The 17,920-nt window shown below is 59.7% G+C and overlaps 1 protein-coding gene across 9 annotated transcripts in view; it reads left to right on the plus strand.

The window, feature by feature from the left end:
• The window catches only part of NFATC1 (nuclear factor of activated T cells 1), a 181,985-nt gene that overhangs the window by 14,482 nt on the left and 149,583 nt on the right, over nucleotides 1-17,920 (plus strand). For all 9 annotated transcript variants that reach the window (XM_036884312.2, XM_057504309.1, XM_036884313.2 and 6 more), the window contains exons 2-3: nucleotides 22-1,108; nucleotides 14,607-14,766. In XM_036884312.2, the coding sequence (XP_036740207.2) occupies nucleotides 22-1,108; nucleotides 14,607-14,766 (1,247 nt within the window). The remainder of the gene's footprint in view (nucleotides 1-21; nucleotides 1,109-14,606; nucleotides 14,767-17,920) is intronic.

Below are 17,920 nucleotides of genomic sequence, written 5' to 3' on the forward strand. Positions count from 1 at the left end.
CCGTCGTCTTCTTCCTTCCAGAGCACTGTGGCTATGTGCCCAACGTCGCTTCCGGGCTGCCTCTCAGCACCGCACACCCCTCACTGGTGGCTCCATGCCACGACCTGCAGTCCTCGGCCCCAGGCATCTCTGCTATGGCAGCAGCCAGTCACCCCCCTGGGTACGGAGGGGCTGTGGACGGCGGCTACTTCCTCCCATCTGGCCACAGCAGGCCCAGCGGAGCACCCGCCCTGGAGAGCCCCCGCATTGAGATCACCTCGTACCTGGGGCTGCAGCACAGCCCTGGCCCCTTCCTGCACGACGTGGACGTGGAGGACGCTCTGCCCAGCTCTAGGCGGCCCCCGTCCACTGCCACCTTGACGCTGCCCCCCTTGGAGGCCTACCGCGACCCCTCGTGCCTGAGCCCGGCCAGCAGCCTGTCCTCGCGCAGCTGCAACTCCGAAGCCTCGTCCTACGAGTCCGGCTTCTCCTACCCATACGCGTCCCCGCAGACCTCCCCGTGGCAGTCCCCCTGTGTGTCCCCCAGGACCACAGACCCAGAGGAGGGCTTTCCCCGGGGCCTGGGCGCCTGCAGCCTGCTCGGCTCCCCGAGGCACTCACCCTCCACGTCGCCCCGAACCAGCATCACGGAGGAGAGCTGGCTGGGGGCCCGCACCTCCCGGCCCTCATCCCCCTGCAACAAGAGGAAGCATGGCCTCAATGGCCGGCAGCCGCCCGGCTCCCCCCACCCCTCGCCCACGCCGTCCCCTCACGGCTCACCACGGGTCAGCGTCACTGACGACACCTGGCTGGGTAACACCACACAGTACACCAGCTCAGCTATCGTGGCCGCCATCAACGCGCTGAGCACGGACAGCAGCCTGGAGCTGGGCGACGGCGTCCCCGTCAAGGCCCGCAAGACCGCCCTGGACCACTCGCCCTCGGTGGCCCTCAAGGTGGAGCCGACCAGCGAGGACCTGGGGGCCACGCCACCCTCGCCTGACTTCCTGCCCGAGGAGTTCCCGTCCTTCCAGCAGGTCCGCAAGGGCACCTTCTGCGACCAGTACCTGTCGGTGCCCCAGCACCCGTACCAGTGGGCCAGGCCCAGGTCCCCGACGTCCTATGCCAGGTGAGCTGGGGCGAGGTGTGCAGAGCCCACAGGCCAGGCCTGCACGGCTGCAGTGTCTCAGGCCTGGTGGTCATGGTCCAGCAGGCAGGGCCGGGCCCTTCTGAGTGCCCAGGACACACCTGCCCAGCCCTGTGTGGCTCTGGGGCTTGGCCGCCAGCCCTTTGTGTCCCTTGCTGCAAAGGCCACCCCATCTTGGCCTTCAGTCACGTGGTGTCTCCTGTGTGACTGTGTCCACATTTCCCTTCCTGTAAGGATGCAGTCCTTTTGGATGAGGGCATCCTGAAGATGTCATCCCCGCATTAATTATGTCTTTAAGGCCCCATCTCCAGACAGGTCTTGCTCTGGGTGCTGGGAATTAGGGCCTTAGCCTATGCATTCTGGGGACACGAGTTGGCCCATAACCTGGGTTTTTGAACATGTGCGCTCAGCTTCTTTGTTTTTCTCTGAAACCGAGCAGTCCCTCTCCTGTTTGCGTCTCTGCCTTCTGCTCACCCACCGCCTCCCCCCACCTAATTGCCATCCCTGCATCTGTGCAGATGGAGCCTCCGCTCAGCAGCTCCCCAGGGCGGCAAATCCCCGCTCCCCCAGCCGGCCCTGCCGGTGCCGGAGAACAGCGCCACCTCCTCCCCAGGGTGAGCATCCGCGCCCGGGCGGTCTGGTGACAGCGAGCTCAGCGTGCTCCAGCTCCTCGTCTGGGGATGTTGGTTTTTCTTCTTAAAGTGTGCAGGGTGCTGGCACTCCGTTGGGTCCACTTACCCAGCGCAGGGGTTTTATTTTTAACTAAACAGCTTTCCCAGCAAGTGGGCCGCTAATGACCCCTGGCAGAGTGCTTTCTGTTCCAGGGTTTTTATCAGGCGTGAAAACGTCCACACGTGCCTCCCCATGCCCCGTGCTGGCTCCGTGGACACAGGGCTGCAGCCGCCTCCACAAGAAGAGGCACGCGTGCTTCTGCATGTAGTTCTGGATTCGGGGGTGCGGGCTTGTTTTCCTGTTCCCTTCTTGTTCATTCTGGAGGCAGGACTGGAAGGAGCCCCCCCAACCCCGGCCTCCGGCAGTGTGCCCGTAAGATGGGACGGCACCTTCACCCGCGGGCTCGGTAGGGTTCTCTCTGTGCAGAGCCCACCTCTCCCCACATCTGAGGCACATGGAGTTCTTTCGGCTGCAAGTGGATGATTTAGTTCTCAGTGCTGAATGAACCCAGCTAAGCCTTTTTTGGAAGTTTGTGGCAAAGAAACAAAATGAGAGTTAGTTTTTAAAGCAGTCGGATGGTGAATACCACCTTTCTGCTAGCATGGCACCTAGAATAGGAGCCGTTTAAGATTTAGAGTGGGAACTACTCACTTCTTTCAATACTACAAAGTTCAAAAAGCTGGTACAGCCCCGTTTGTCAGACACTGGGAATTTAAAAAATCCATTCAGAGGCATTTAAACATTTTAAGAACTGTCTCTGCCTATGTCTATCTTTATAACTTTTACACATTTTTATATAAAGCTTATGTGAATACACGAGAATGTGTCTGCAGTACACAAACAATACACCATTCATGACCTGCAGCCCCGTGGACGTGCAGGTCATAGTCGCACATAGTGGGACGTCCCTGAACTCCTGACGTCGAGGGAGACACGAGTCGTCCATGTCCCTGCAGGCGGGAAGGCGGCTGCAGCAGGAGGGTTTTGAGGGCTTGATGGCGCCGTAGGCAGTTTCCAGGGCTGCTGAGATGGCAGCGCAGCTGCGGCCCGAACAACGGAAGTCCTTCCTCACACCTGGCACCGGGCCTGGCTCCTGTCCGCACCGGCCTCCTACCTCCCATCTGTCTCTGGGACCTTATTTCCCCTGTTTACAAGGACGCGGGCCACCGGGTCTGGGCCTGCCCAGTAGCCTCACTTCATTCAGCCCCTGAGGAGACCCCGGATCCGGACTGTTGCACTCTTGAGTCTGGGGCAATGAGTTTGAGGGACGCGGTTCAGCCTGTACCTCCCACACCTGCATCCGTGGTCCTGGCGGGCCACCTGGGCACGCGGAGTACCACTGGCCTTGCCTCGCTGGGGCGTGTCTGTGGCACCTGTGTGGCCCATGACCGTGCTCTGTCTCTCACTCACTGGTGCACTTGCTTCTGTGAGTTGAGAGGACACGTGAAGCAAGTGAAGGGCACCAAGCACCCCTCGGTGGGTGTGAAGCGAGCCTCTCCCACCGTCAGTTCCACATGAAGTGTGTTTCCTGGTCCCTTACAGTGTGCTTCCATGTGTTCTGACAGCTGCCCTCGAGGGCCCCGGAGGCCACGGTGGAGGTGGGAGGCCAGGCTGTTGGCGGCGCGCAGGGTGGCTGTGGAACTTGCTGTGCTGTGCTGAGGAAGTGCATGCTGGTGCTGGCAGCAGGGTCTCCCCAGGGAGCTGAAGTGCTAGGTTTTTAGTGTTCTCTGAGGTCCGGAGGGAGAATTTATCACAGTGAAGCTTCCCCCTTTCCCTGGCGTGCTCTTAACTCTGTCCTGCAGTGAAAAGAACCTTGTAATGAAAGGTGTGCTGGGCTGGTCTTTGCCGAGGGATCTGGGTGTCGGGGGATCACTTCCCACTCGGCTGCTTCATCTGCACGGCACTGAGGGCTGTGAAGAGCCCCCTGGGAGACCCCAGGGGTCACGGTGGTGCTCGGTTCCTGCCCAAGTCTAAGCGGCTGTGCTGGCGAGCTCGCAACACAGTGTGACGGACGTTGTGGTCTGAGAGCTCAGGCCCACCTTGGACTGTGTGGAGTGACGCTCCATTCTCAGCGCTTGGGAGACTCACACAAATCGCAGGGACGTGCTAAAGGCCCAGAGAAATCAGAGTTTTAAACACTGTACTCTGGGGAGAGCCAGGCCATGAGCCCCGTGGGAAGGAAAGGGCTCTCCCCCTACCTGGCCTGTTTGTAGGGTTAGCACCACCGCACAGGCCAGCCTGCTGCACTGCAGGCGTCACAGGCGCACGCAGGGTCATCCCGGGGCTGCTGGGTGGGTGGCGGCTTTAGAGGCTGCATGCTGACCCACAGGAGCTCTGGTTAAGTGACTTGCTTTATTCCGTCCCTTGCCCAGATGTGGGGCGCCCGTCGCAGGCCGAGGGCCACCTCTTTGCGGGTGGACTTTGCTGCCAGGCTCCGGGAGGGCCCTCGCGCTGCCTGCACTGGGCGTGCGTCCAAGTTTGCCTTCGGAGAGCCCGCAGCACACGGGCACAGAGGCTGCACAGGAACAGGCTTTGGGGGGAGGAGCATCTCAGGGGGAGTCTTCTTCCTCGCCGACAGCACCCTCATGAGTCCTGTACATGAAATTTTGCACTTTTGACTTGAGTTCTTAAAAAGAAGGTGTTGTAAGAGGTAAGATAGCTTGATAGCAGTTTTACTGACATGGTTCAGGGGCAGCCATGTGTTCAATTTAGTGTATTTCAGACATTGTTTCTTTTACATTTTTGGCTGTGGTATTGAGGATTTTTGTAATATCCATAACTTAGTCTCTAGGTAGTACTAGGTTCCAAAAGTCTAATAAACTGCTCACCCCACCCTGATTGTATTTTATAAGTTATCTGAATATTTCAGAGTTTAGCCTGATTTGGGCAGAAAAAAACCCGTGGGCTGGTAAGAACTGGGATGCGTCCTCCCTGGGGGTCTCCCCGCTATCCCACCTGGGGCGGCCCTGGCCCTCGGCTGGTGTGTGTGCAGGCAATTGCATGGGGCCAGCCTGTGGGGGCGTCGGGCATGTTGCAAATGGGTGACTTTTCTTTTTGTGAGCCAGCAGGAAGAGCATGCCATCTGCAGGTCCCAAAAGAAAGCTTGCTGACCATGGGCTCCAGTGAAGGTGACCAGTGGTGCTGTGGGGCCGCAGATGGGGCTCCGCCCAGCCCCCTGTGTGGATAGGAGCAAGCTTGGGCCACTTGTTCAGGTCCCCAGTAAATAATGGGTAAAGCTGGGACCCTCCCCTGAGATTAGCTGCCCCTGAGCTGCCCTCCCTGGGTCCCTGCTCCCAGGTCTGCAGCGGAGGCCTCCGTAGGCATTAGGGAGATGCCTGCTGCCTGGCATCAACATACAGGTCCTGTTGCTGGGATGCTGAGCGCACTTCTGGGGATGGGTCTCCAACAGGCTGGGGGACTGGCCTTGGCCACAACCCCTTCTACAGGCTTCTGCAGGTCAGCGAATTGTGAAGGGGCTGGGTGTCCAGGGCTGGGGCATTGAGAATAGTGGCGTCCGTGTGCTGGTGGGGCAGGGAGTGGAGCTTTGACCAGGTCTTGGAGGGGCCGCATCTACGCTGTGTGCTGCTGAGGCGCGGGGACATGGGGGCAGAGCTTTGGCTGGCTCTCCGAGACCCTGTGTCTACACCGTGTGCTGTGTGGGTTCTGGCTTTCGGAGCACACAGCCGGCACTTGGGGGCACTGACTTCCGACTTGACGAATTAGCCTGACCTCGGCTGAGGCTGTGGATGTGTGGCAGAGGGAGAGGCTTGGGGGCTGGCCTCCGGCCTCGTGCTGTTTCCCGAGGTGTGCGGGGAGGGCTTGGGCCAGGTTCTCCGATGTGATTCTCTGAATGTCTGTTACCCACCATGAAAGGGAGAAAGAGGAACTCAAGCACTTCTGTGCTCCTGGACAGGATAAAATAATTTGAATCTGTGGCTTCACACTCAGATTTTAAGTCAAGCCATTGAGATCTGAAATGTTGGCTAATCTGATAGAAGAATCCAAAGGCTGAAAGGGTCGCCTGCCACAGTACCAATGGGCCCCAGGCGTGGCCCTGCTCGGGCCCACCTGTGTGCGTGTGGCGGGGCTGCACTCGGGCTTCTCACCTCAGCTGGGAGGTTGGGAGGAAGTGTCCAGTGGTGACACACACCCGTGACCACAGGCAAAACAACTGATTTCTGCTCAGCCGTCGTCCTGGGGCAGAGCCGCCGGTTCCTTGGGCCGAGAGCGCCTGCAGCTGAACCAGCCGTGGGAAGTGAGGTAACAGTCCTCCCGGGAGATTGAAGTTTTTTCAGGGGAGGGAACTGCCCACATTTAGGAGTAGCCCTTCCATGCAAATTAATGGGACTTGTTTGCCAATGTTTCTTGGGTTCTTGAGCAAAAACGTATTATTATATGTCATGATGAGGTTTGCTCTGTTTTAAGTGCTTCTAAAATGTCTTCTGGAAGCTGAGGTTTGGCACACAGTATTAAATTAAGCCGGTTTTCCATAAAGAAAGCAACGTGCATTTGATCTCCTGTCCCGTACGGGAGGGTCTGTGCTCTGAGTGTCCCCGCGGGGTCCCGGGAGGAGGGGGCCCTGAGGCCGCACAACGGCTGCACTTGGCTCAGCGCCATGAGGGCTCGGGGTTCAGGGTGTCCCAGCCCCCAGGCCCCCTGCAGACTCTGCTCACAGCACAGGCAGGCGTCCCGCTAGGCCCTAGCTGTGAGGAACAGGGTCTCATTTTATTGAGGGACTGTGTCTCACCGGGAGCAGTCACACCTGCTTGGAGCTCAGATGCGGTGGCCGCTCCGCGTTTCCGGTGTTCAGCATTGGCGGCCCCGTTGTGGGTAGCCGCGTGTATTGATAAGGGCTGTTCTTGGACAGCCCAGTTCTGTTTGTGGGCCAAGTGGGCTCTTTCCAGGTGCTGACGATTCACCCCAGGCAGGAGGACAGTGCGGTCAAGCCTCGGGGCCTGTCCTTGACGGCGTGGGATCGCCGGAGGGCTCCGGGCTTCAGGCCAGGTGGGTCAGGCCGAGGCTCACTTGGCAGGCAATGTGCACAGCAACCAGGGGTTGTCTCATCGCAGACTGGTGTTTCGGAGAGAAGTGGTGAGGCTCTGGCAGAAGTGTGGGGGTGCTCCCTGCGGCCTGGGCCACACCTGTAGCTGAGGATGGGGGCTTAGCCCCAGGCCTGCCTCATTTGGACACCTCCCCGCAGACAACGGCTGTGTTGGTCACATCCCAAGCCACTGCCCGGGGAGTTCCGGGTGCTCCCCGCAGCCCCGTGCTGGCCCTGAGAGGGCGGAGTGGCCCTCAGGACCTGCCTGCCAACCGGCCTGGCCTCCCTGGGCGGCTCGTTGGGGCCCCGGTGGACCTGCCTTAGCTTGGTGATTCCAAGATGCTTGGTTTTTCTAAGCGAACCTGCGGGCATGACCTGCACATCCTCATTCTTCAGCTTCATCTGTGTGGTGACCGGCCAGCCCGCGGGCAGTGATGAGAGGGCCTGGGGCCCACGGAGCCAGCTCAGTGCCACAGATGGGCGGGGCAGTGGGAGGCGGGCTTCCCACCGGGCCTCCCCCCACCTCCTGGGAAGCCCTTGAAACAGCCTGGCCCTGAGGGGCGGAGGGGTCCCAACAGGCACAGGCTCACCCTCCGGCCAGCAGCAGGAGCCCCAGAGGGGTTTTTCTCCATGTGAGTCTGATTTCTGGACAAGAGCCCTCCCCCCCCATCTCGCTGAGCCCTCAACCCCGGCCCCCTTTTGCGTAGGGCTCACTTTTCCTGAGGGCAGAGGACGGGATGAGGCTCCATGTACGCGCTGGTGGAGGCCATGGAGGAGAACCCCAGGGAGTCGGCACTCCAGGCAGGGCCCAGGCCCGGGGCTGCCCGGGGTCGTGGGGGCCAGGCCCACCCTGTCCTCCACTTGTCTGATGGGCAGGAACTGTGGGGTCGCAGGCCTCGAGGGCAGGGCCTGAGCCTGGGCCATGGAACAGGGGCCGTGGAGGCCGGACAGACACTGGCTTTTCGGGAGGGGCTGCAGAGTAGGAATGAGCGCAGGGAGAGTCTCTGTCTCCATGGAGGCCCCACAGCCCGGCCGGTGAACCTGCCGAAAGGAGCAAGTTCTCATGAAATTACTGAATCTGCCATTAGAAAAAGCCCTCCATGGTGGCCTTGGTGTTCTGAGTCCAAGGTTCCAGCTTTGTGACTGAGCGGAATTCCGGCAGAGCCCCCGGCGGCCCTCCCTCGGCCCCCCGTGCCCCATGCACCAGGCAGAGACCAGTTGCGAGGTGACGCCCTCTGCGGACAGGGCCTGGAGGGGGTTGTTCTCCAGAGCCCGAGGCTGGGGGTGGGGACCGCCAGCCACAGGCCCCTCCTCCTTGAGCCCGGGCGGTGGGTGGGGGTGGGGGGGTGGGGGTGGGGGGGGCATGGCCCCACCTGCCTCGTTGCGCTTTACTGCCAACTCTCCCTCATCTCCCCCGCCCTGCACAAAAGCAACTTCTCTGCTTGCACGAGGCTAGGGGGCCTCGTCGGGGCGCTGTCCTCCCTGTGGCTGGCACCTGTCCCTAAGTCCCTCTCAGCCTGGGCAGGGCCAGCAGGCTGGACTCTGAGGCTTCCCCACCCGCCCGGGTGAGAGCTCCTGTCCGAGGTCCCCCCGCTCCTGCTGTGGTCTCCCCACTTTGCTGAGGTCCCCCAACTCCTGTCCCAGATTCTTCTCAGAAATGAAAGGCCGGTGGGGTTGCAGGTGACAGCCTCGCCCCGTGGGGAGGTGGGAGGGTGGCCCCAGCCTTGGGGAGTGAACCCCACAAGTGATGGCAGAGGTGACATGCAGATGGGAGGGGATGCCCCAGGCCCTTTGACCCCTGTGGGCTGTTGGCAAAGAAACCCAGCTTGTCACGACTGGGCCTCCTGCCCCCGGGGCACCCTGGGCCACCCTGCAGAAGGTTGGCCTCTTCTGTGTGGGAAGGACCTTCTCAGCCTGGGGCGCAGGTCAGAGGGCCCGGCTGCATGTGGGTGGTCCCCGAAGGGCGAACTGTGTGGTCCCGGGCTCAGCCTCTGCCCGCGGGAGCTTTGCGGGGCCCTGAGGCCCTGCTTACGTGGCCAAGAACTGCCCTGCTAGCCTTTCCTAAGATCACCGGGGAAAACCGAGGCGGCCAAACAAGCAGGAGGCCTTTGGCTCAAAACCCTGAGAAAATGGGTTGTGTTAAAATGCCGATAGTAGGATTTCCCTTAGACTTGCCTTGCTGGTCTGTCCTTCGGAGGGACCTGAGTCCTGCCCAGTCCGGAGTCTGCAGCCTTTGCTCTTAAATGCAGGCGCCTCACAAAAGCCTCCTCGGTCTTCCTCCAAGTGATGGGTGCGTCTCGGTTCAGCACTGAAGGGCTTTTACTCACACTGTTTAAACAGAACCGCTGCGCCTCTGTGCTTCTACCTCGAGGGAGAACTTCACACCCAAGGGGGTTACTCTGAGGGTTTGTAACTGGCTGACTGGTGCTGGGGGCGTGCGGTGGAAACCAGTTTTCCGATGTTCTGTGGACGCAGCCTTTCTGAGGAAGAGGCTCCGGGGCTGCAGCACGCGTGGCTCAGGGAGACTCGCCAGATTGGGTGCCTCCCATTGAGGAGCAGGAGAAATTGAAACGTGAACATGTGTACTACTTTTTGGTTGTACAAGGACTAACCTCCACTGTGGAGTGAAAAGGAAGCACAGACCGCGGACAGTCCTGGGCCTGGAGCCACGGGGGCCGCCTCGCACACGCCTTCTGGTCTCACCCGTGAAGGCTTCTGGTCTTCTGCCCTCTTACACGGAGCTTTAAACCCAGACGGGATAGAGGCCAGCCCGGTGGGTGCCTGGGCCCTTCCCGGACTTGAGACGGACGAGGCTCACCGATCGCCCGGCCCAGCTCCGTCGCTCAGCACGGCCCGGACACCCCTTATCTGCAAACATTCAGTGTGTCCTTCAAAGGCAGGGCCTCATTCTTAGAACTATGATGCCATCAGATTTCATATTAGATGCAAACGAGCAATTTAAGTACTTGCTCCGTGTCCCCAAGGGTCTCCCTGGCCCATCGCATCTTCAGGGCTGGGAGCAGGCTCCTCGCTGCTGGCGGATAACTCCCTGGCCGGTCGGTGTCCCCCGGCCGGGGCCGGCTGCTGCTGGTTGCCTCCACGGTGGCACATGGCATGCTCTTCCAACCCTGTGCCGTTTCTTCCTCGAACTAGGGCTGTCTGGGGACGTATCATGATCCTGGCCAGGTGCAGTGCGCCCGTGCAGGCATCCGATGTCTCCCTCTGTGCCATCAGTGGTCACTGATGAAAGGGCTTAAAAGCAACGCACAGTTTAAATTGGGGACGGGGTGGTAAGGCCGGCCCAGCCTGAGCCTGGGTGCCCCTTTAGGCCTGGGGCAGGGCCTGACTCCAGGAGCCACGCTTACCGGAGGCTTTCGACTGCAGAGCCCTGCTGTTGGCGGGTCGTTGTCATGACGATGACCTTGGTTTTGAGTTGGGGGTGAGTGTCCAGCCGAGCCTTGGCACCTTGTGCTGTGGCCGCCTAGGCTGCCTGGTCGTGGGCTCCCAGCGCCAGTTGCAGACGAGTGTGGCGGCCACGCAGGCTCGGCCTTGCCCTCGGGGATGCCGCCAGGGCCATGCTGAGGCCTGCCCCGGGTCAGCGCTTGGCCGGCGGCGATGGGCCTCCTGTAAGGCAGGGGACAGCTGTGACTGACACTGTCGTGGGCACCTCTGTGTGACTGGGCTATTCTGAGACCCTCACGCTTTAGAAAGACTGGGCCTTCCCAGGTGGGCTCGTAGCTACGGGGAGGCAGGCAGCCGGACGGATGGAGCGCCCCTGTCGCCCGCCAGCATCCCGGTGCCACGTGGGGCCCTTGGCGGTCGGCGCGGAGGAGCCGCGTTACTCCCAGACTTCGGGCCGGTGTGTAGGTGTGCACTGAGCATTTAAAAAATGCTTCACGCTTTTCCTGTGTGGAGGAGACACAAAGGTTTGGTGAAAAACGAAAGGCTTTTCTCACGGGAAATGACGGTCGCCACGGCCCCGAGAGCAGGGTGATTCAGATCGGGGCTGCGGGGGCGTCTTTTTCCACTGGGAGGCCTTGCCCTGCACAGCAGGGAAACTTGCTTCCTGATGCCACACGAGGCGTCCCCAGCGTGCCCGGCAGGCTCAGCTGTGTCCCCGGCATTCGGCAGGGTGGGGGCCTGTCGCCTGTGACCCCGGACGGTCCTACCCGCAGCGTGCTGTGGGGGGCTCGATGTCGAGTGTCACCCGCCCCACCTCGCCAGCGGGAGCAGTGTCCCTACACCGGGGGTGGCAGTGACAGCGCCACAGAGTGGTGGAAGCAGAGCACAGAGCCCCGGGGCCCACATGTGGCAACGGCCCCAGGCTTCCTGGGGTCGTGGTACCAGCAGGCTCAGTTCCTAGGAAGCAGGCACAACGACAGGCAATTGAAAGACTTTTTATTTTGCGAAAGTTCGAGAGTCACAGGAAGTTGCCGAGAAATCCGCATCCCCTTCAGCCCGTGTGCCCGACACCAGTCTCGTAACAGCCGCCGGCCACCTGGGCCCTGACGCCAGCGTGTGCAGCTCCGGGGAAGGTGAGCTCACCTCACCCCAGGTAACGCCGGACGGAGAAGCCTGGTGTCGTCGTCATCCCCGTACAAGCGGACGGCCCCCTAAGAATTCAGGAGAAGGAGGTAGTCTGGGAGCTGCGCAGGCTCCTGCCTGGAACAGCCACCTCAGCGACAGCCAGGGGCTGGCCTTCACGGCGCAGACCTCCCAGGTCCCCTGCGCCAGGCCGGGCCATGGACGCCGCCTGCGGTCTCCGGGGACAGAGCACGCAGCCTGCCGGCTTGGCAGGTTCAAGTGGAGGTGCCGGCTCTGCGGCGTAGACGAGTCACGTCCGTGTCCTCTGCATGAGCATCATCCTGTTTTGTGTTTGATGAATTTGCCCTTCACACAGTGTTTCCCAGGCCCGTGTCCCACTGTTGGTTGAGGTCATTAGATGGGACTTCACAAACGAGCGAACCAGACGGGCCAGTGGCAGTGAGCGCTGTTTGCCGTGGCTGAAGGTGTCAAGGACAGTGGCCACCACTCCGGAGTGGCCTTTGCAGCCTGAAGGAGCAGGCTCTCTGATGGGTGGGTGTGGGCCTGGGACCCCTGCTGTCCTTGGTAAAATGTCTTTGGTAAGAAATCCGGGCCTGTGGAGGCCCCGGGGGCACCCTGGTGGTTTAGAAGTATGTCCCATTTTACTGTTAATGCACAGTGGGTTGCCTCGCACTTGGGGTCAGAGCGTTGCGTGAGGACCAACCTCAGAGGCCCCTTCGGTGTGTGCTACCAACCAAGACTAACCACAGTGGTGCATGCTCATGGGCTCAGCAGCACGTGCACGGCAGCCCCCCAGCCCCCCTGGCGGTGTCTGGAGGTGTGTCAGGAGCTCCTGTGCCAGGCCTGCTGAGGAAATGGCAGGAAGGCGCCTGTGCACACGCCTGGGAGCTCACCCCCTAACGCTGACAGTAGCCCTGAGTGACCCAGAAGTCCAGCCATGGAGAACTAGTCAGTACTGAGATGAGTGCTGTGGCCAAATCATTTTTGAAGTTAAAATGCTCAAAACGTGATGTTTAATTTAAAAAAGCCCAGGCATCATTTAGATATTTTATATTGTTAACTATATCCCTTATTAATAAAAATACACAGATATACACCCATTTATGGAACTGATTTCTCAGTATATACGGGTGTGTGTGTGACAGTAATTTCATATAGGGTCTGTTTATACAAATCAAGTGGACCCCAGATAGGGCTCTTAACACCAGTTTTCTTGTTTGCACTGAGTGTGACTTTTTAAAAAAATGAATTAAGTTGAAGGTGAGCGTGGAGTTTGAAATCACCTATTACATTCAGCAGGCAAAGCCCAGCAGCTGTGCGAGGCCACGGGGGGCTCGCCCCACCGCAGAGCATCTCCCTCCCTGCGGCCGCCCACTCTGCGCTTTTCCGGGACTTGAGTCTTTTCTCTGAATCAGAGACGAGTTAGCATGTTTTGTGGAGCTGCCAAATTCATGCTGAAAACCTCCGACCCAAAGCACTGATCTTAATCGCCCATCTCGGCAGTATTCTGTGAACTCTTCTAACTTCAAACCCCACACACCGTGCGGCCCTCTCTGCCGGTGACCCGAGAGCAGATCGTCACCAGCAAAGCGTCCTGGGCTCCGAGTGCAGCCCGCGCCCGCCTGCCCCTTGGTCCCTGCTCCTCTCCGGTCTCTCTCCCCTTGTTCTGATTCCTGGGAGTCAGAAGACCTGGCCCTTCTTTCGGTGTTTGTTTCCTTTTCTATCTATAACAAGGGAGTCTTTACATAGGTCAGCAGTGTGTGTAAGGAAAACACAAAATAAGAACAGCGTATCGGGTATCCTGAGCGGAGGTGTGCTCTGCCGGCCGGGTGGTGGTGGCGCTCGCCGGAGCACGGCTTCCTGCTGCCATCCCTGTGAAACGGACTTGCCTTGCCTGGAGGATCTGTCCCGGTCCTTGTGCCCCTTCCCCAGGGGCCGCTTTTCCCCCTTGTGCCCTCGCCTGACCGTGTTCCCAGAAACTGAGGCTGATCACCTCGTCTAGGAAAAACCTTGGCGTCACGGCGCCTCTCGGTCCGGAAGCTCTCCAACTGCTGTGAACGCAGCATCGCTGCGCCAGCCCCCGGCCCAGCCACGTGCCTTCTGCCTTCCTCTTGTTCTGGGGCAGGTGCAGAGCCTCACGCGTGTTTATCCCACTCGTGGTCAGTGTCGGTTTGAGCTTCTCTGAGGTCTCGCCCAGCCAGAAGCACAGCTGGCCCAGCCTGCACGGTGTTGACATGGAGGCACACTGTGCAGCAGATGGTGCCCCTGCCCAGGTGCCAGAATGGGTGCCTGACACGGGCTCCACTGCAGAAAGGCCACCCGGGTGGCCCGGGCCAGCTCCTGCGGGGACATGTTGGCGGGCACGTGCGGCTGGGGCTTTCTATGCTGAGCCTTTGTCTTTGAGAGGGCAAGACCCTGTAGCGTGTTCTGTGGGGAGAGCAAGGCCTTTGGAGGCTCGGAGGCCTGGCCTCCCCATGGCCCAGTCGTGATTCCCTGTCTGACGTAGGCTATTAACACGTGCCCCAGCGGTGGGAGGAAGGTGCCGCCCATTGTGCGCCGAGGACAGGCCCTGGCAGCTGGCACACAGCTCCCTTCCCCAGCCAGCACTGGAACAGTAGGCTGTCCCCCGTGCTCTTCCTTAATTTGACCAGAGCTCTCCGCCCGCCCTCGGTAGGCAGGTTCTTTTCCTGGCCTTGCATGGATCTTGGGATTGAGGGGTGAGGTGTCTGCAAACACGTTTCCATACATGGATCCTGGGGTTAAGGGGTGGGGGTCTGCAGACATGTCCATTCCACTGTTTCCAAGGGGCCAGCTGTGTTTCAGCTGGTCAGGCTCTGCTGCAGGACTATTTAGCAGGGCAGGGAGCTTATCTTACCTCTTTGCTTCTAAGAAGTTCTATTAGTTCTGGAACCTGCTTTATTAGGGAGGTAAATAATTTAGGGAGGCCCATCATGCAGGAAGGAAAATATTTTAAGGTCGTGCGTAGAAAACATTTCCATCCTAACCGAGTGTTAGGGTGAGAACCTGACTGGCCTCTGGCCACGGGCCTCAGCAAATAGCCGTCAGCCTCACAAGGCTTAATGCCAGGACATACCCTTAGTGATGGGAACCTTGAACGAGGGACAGCGAAGGACGGGCATCCCATCACGCCCGCACAGTGAGGGGGAGCTCCGGCGTGTGAGGCCCCCCAAGAATGCTCAATGCTGTGCCGTGCCGTTTCAGCCCCTCGCTGCCGGCCCTCGACTGGCAGCTGCCGTCGCACTCGGGACCCTACGAGCTGAGGATCGAAGTGCAGCCCAAGTCCCACCACAGAGCCCACTACGAGACAGAGGGAAGCCGCGGGGCTGTGAAGGCGTCAGCCGGAGGACACCCCAGCGTGCAGGTACGGGGTCGGCTCCGGCGCAGGGTGCGCCCCATAGGCCGCTGCTCACCGAGGCAGGCCCAGGGCCACCTCGCAGGAATGTCACCGTGTTTTCTTCTCTCTCTTTAAAGTTGTCGTCTCCCAACCAGCTTAGCTAAATATCTTGTACACCTATAGTTACATAAACGTCCTGGCTTTCTCCATGATATGTGTAGTAGCTGGAACCGGGATAGCGTGTCACTCTTATTTCTGCATCTCAGCTCTGCCGTCATCGTTGAACCTGGTGTAAAGTCGGAGCCTCTCTCGGTGAAACCGCCCTGGGGGAGCAGGCGTCCAGCACACAGGCCCTGGGGGCAGCTGGGCAGGCCTGCCTCAGCTCCCGCGACACTGTGGGGTGTCCCGCACCGGCCGTAGCCGTCGGCTGGAGCAGCCTCTGTAGGTGGCCTTGTCGCTCTGTCTGTGGACTCTGACCATTTGTCCCTTATCTTCCTGAGCAGCTGTATTTGATTCAGAAAAGAGAGGAAAGAGGGAAAGGAAAGGTCAAGCAGACTGCTTGGCCCCTCAGGGCTCCGTCTCACTTCCTGGGGCGGCGGTGGGCAGGTGGGCGGGGGGCTGTTTTCTGTTCCCCTGGGAAGACGTGGCCCTGGTGTCATAATTTGTAAGGGGTCCTGGAGCAGAACATATAAAAGAAGATAAATGGAACCTTGAAATAAAAGTTTTATTTTGGGGGACCTTTTCTGAGGCAGATCTGTAGAAATAAGTTTTCTCAGAAAAGGGACAAGCCTTACGTCCAGTCACAATGCTCACCCTCCAGAAACTTCAGCCTGGAGGAATGTCCAGCTGGAGCCACCGAGGCAGGCCCGCCATCCCTGAACCGTGGTCCTCTGCCGCACGCCTGCAGGCCCACAGCCGCCCACTTGCAGTGCCCCAGCTCCAGGGATGGAGCACGAGACTGCCCGTTCAGGGCTCGGGCTGTGCACAGAAGCGAAACCGAGGGATACGCTGGGATGGTGAGCTGCAGGCACCCCGGCCCAGCGCTCAGGGTCCAGCCAGGCCGGCCTGGCTGCAGGCCTGCGGCACCCCCTGCCCCTCTGCCCACCTTCACTCAGCGCTGCCCCCATCCCAGCAGCTCACAAGCCTTGAACCAGCTTCCTGGGGCTGCTTTCTGAGCTGTTACCGGCTGGGATCCTTCCAAGGGTCCTCTTCTGCCCTCTGCTCCTGGGACTGGTCTTGGCCAATCAGTGGTGGGCTCAGCACAGGTCCCCTTGGCTGGTATTCAAGGTTCACTCAGATGCCAGTTGCACAGGGCTGTGTTGGCTTCCATGTTGGTTTTAAGGGCCTGAGCCTGGGCCTTTTGAGCAGTGGTTCTCAAGGTCTGGTCCCCTGATCTGCAGCACCAGCCTCACCTGGGAACCTGTCAGAAGTGCAGGTGCTCTGGCCCACCACCTGCCTGAGCCCAGAGCTCCTGCTGAGACCCTGCAGCCTGGTCCCATGCACCCTGGCATGGCACCCACTGTGGGGCTGAGGGAGCTGGTATCTCCTGCCCAAGGACCAAGAGGGGCCTTCTAGCCCACTGGGGACGCTGGGGGCTGCTGCCTCACAACACTTGGGGGGAAGTACGGGTTGCCAGGCTTCAGACAGTGCGTTCACCTGCTGGTGGCCGGGGAACCCTGACCAGGAGAGGAAGCATCTGCCAAGCTTGCTCCTGCCCCCCACGGGCAATGAGGGAACCCCAGACTGGCTGTGTGTGAGTGTCAGCCCCCGATCGGGTCTCTAAGTCCGCCCAGGCCCCTTTGATGTGACCTGCTGGGGAGGAATTGCTCGCCTGCCCCTGAGCTCAAGGCCAAGCAGTGTTAACAAAGATTGCTTCTCCCCGGTCTGGGCACACACAGCGACACTGGGAGCCCCAACCCTGTCATTTAGGGAATGATGGAGGCCTGAAGGGGTGCTGAGCAGGGCGCCCGTGTTTTTATTTTATTCCATTTAGATAAATAAAAAGCTCTCCAGGGCAAGAGCCGCAGAGACAAAGGCCGTCTGCCAACGTGGCAATCAGCAATCTGAGCTTTCGGGGAGGAGCCGGGGGCTGCAGCCCTTGAGCCTCGGCTCATAGACGGTGTTAGGGGGGTGTTTGTGGCTGAGCGCTTGGCACCAATTGATACCTGCGTGGTCAGCTGTTTGACTCGAGTAGGCAGGAGCCTCGTCAGTGCACAGCGGCCAGCCTGACATTTTAAGTTGCCACCTTAATGAATGCCTGCATCAGCCGTGCTCTGTAGCCACAGGCATTTAACTCCCACCTTGACCATGGTTTTCACTGAATGAAGAGCATTGTTGTTGAGTGGAAAAGACACTACAACAGGAGGAAACGCAGCTGTTAAAGAACAGGGGGCAGAAATAAAGCAGCAGAAATCATGGCTGAATGCCCCATTTCTTGTCAATTATATCAGCGAGGAGCACCTGTGGGGGAGAGCACCACGTGCCACCATTAACACCTTTATGGTGGAGACGCACAGCCTGGGCAGGCAGTGCCCTGGTGCAGGTGTGTCTGCTTCCACGCACGCAGCCAGGAGCCGTGGTGGCCGTGCGGGGCCTCCGCGTCACGGCACGGGATGCTGTGCATCGTAGTGTGCCCAGTGGGGAGCAGAGATGTTCTGGGGGAATGATGAAACCTGAGACAGCAGTTAAAATGCCCCTAAAATGTCTCTTTAGAAAGTGATTTCAAATTAAGTGATGGCAGAATGGGAGAGGCGGGTTATGGTTTGAACAGAATGAACACCCCCAGCCTCACCCTGGGAACGCCGAAGGAAGCAGGGCCCCACGGGCGGCGCCGGGGTCCCCAGCGTTCCCCTGTGAGAAATGAGTGTTGGAGCTTTCTGGTGCCCCTGAGGTGGTGAGTTTGTCTGCATGTCTGAGGTGGGCAGTGAAAAAGGAGGTGTTTGGGGGCTTGTTTTCGCTTTTAGGGACCGGATCACAGATGGGATAAAAATAGAATTTGCTCATAGTTATGAAGCAAATGAAAATAGAAAACTCTCTCAGTTGCCGAGAAAGCTCAGTAACCACAAAGTTTTATTCTGTGCCACAGTTATTTTCGACGATCCTCTGACACCAGGGCCCATGCCCACGCCCCCGCCTCCCCTCCCCTTTCAGAGCCGCTCGCATCCCCAGCGGCCGTGGCCAG

Source organism: Manis pentadactyla, chromosome 6 (genome assembly GCF_030020395.1).
Source record: "Manis pentadactyla isolate mManPen7 chromosome 6, mManPen7.hap1, whole genome shotgun sequence".
Lineage (NCBI taxonomy): Eukaryota > Metazoa > Chordata > Mammalia > Pholidota > Manidae > Manis > Manis pentadactyla.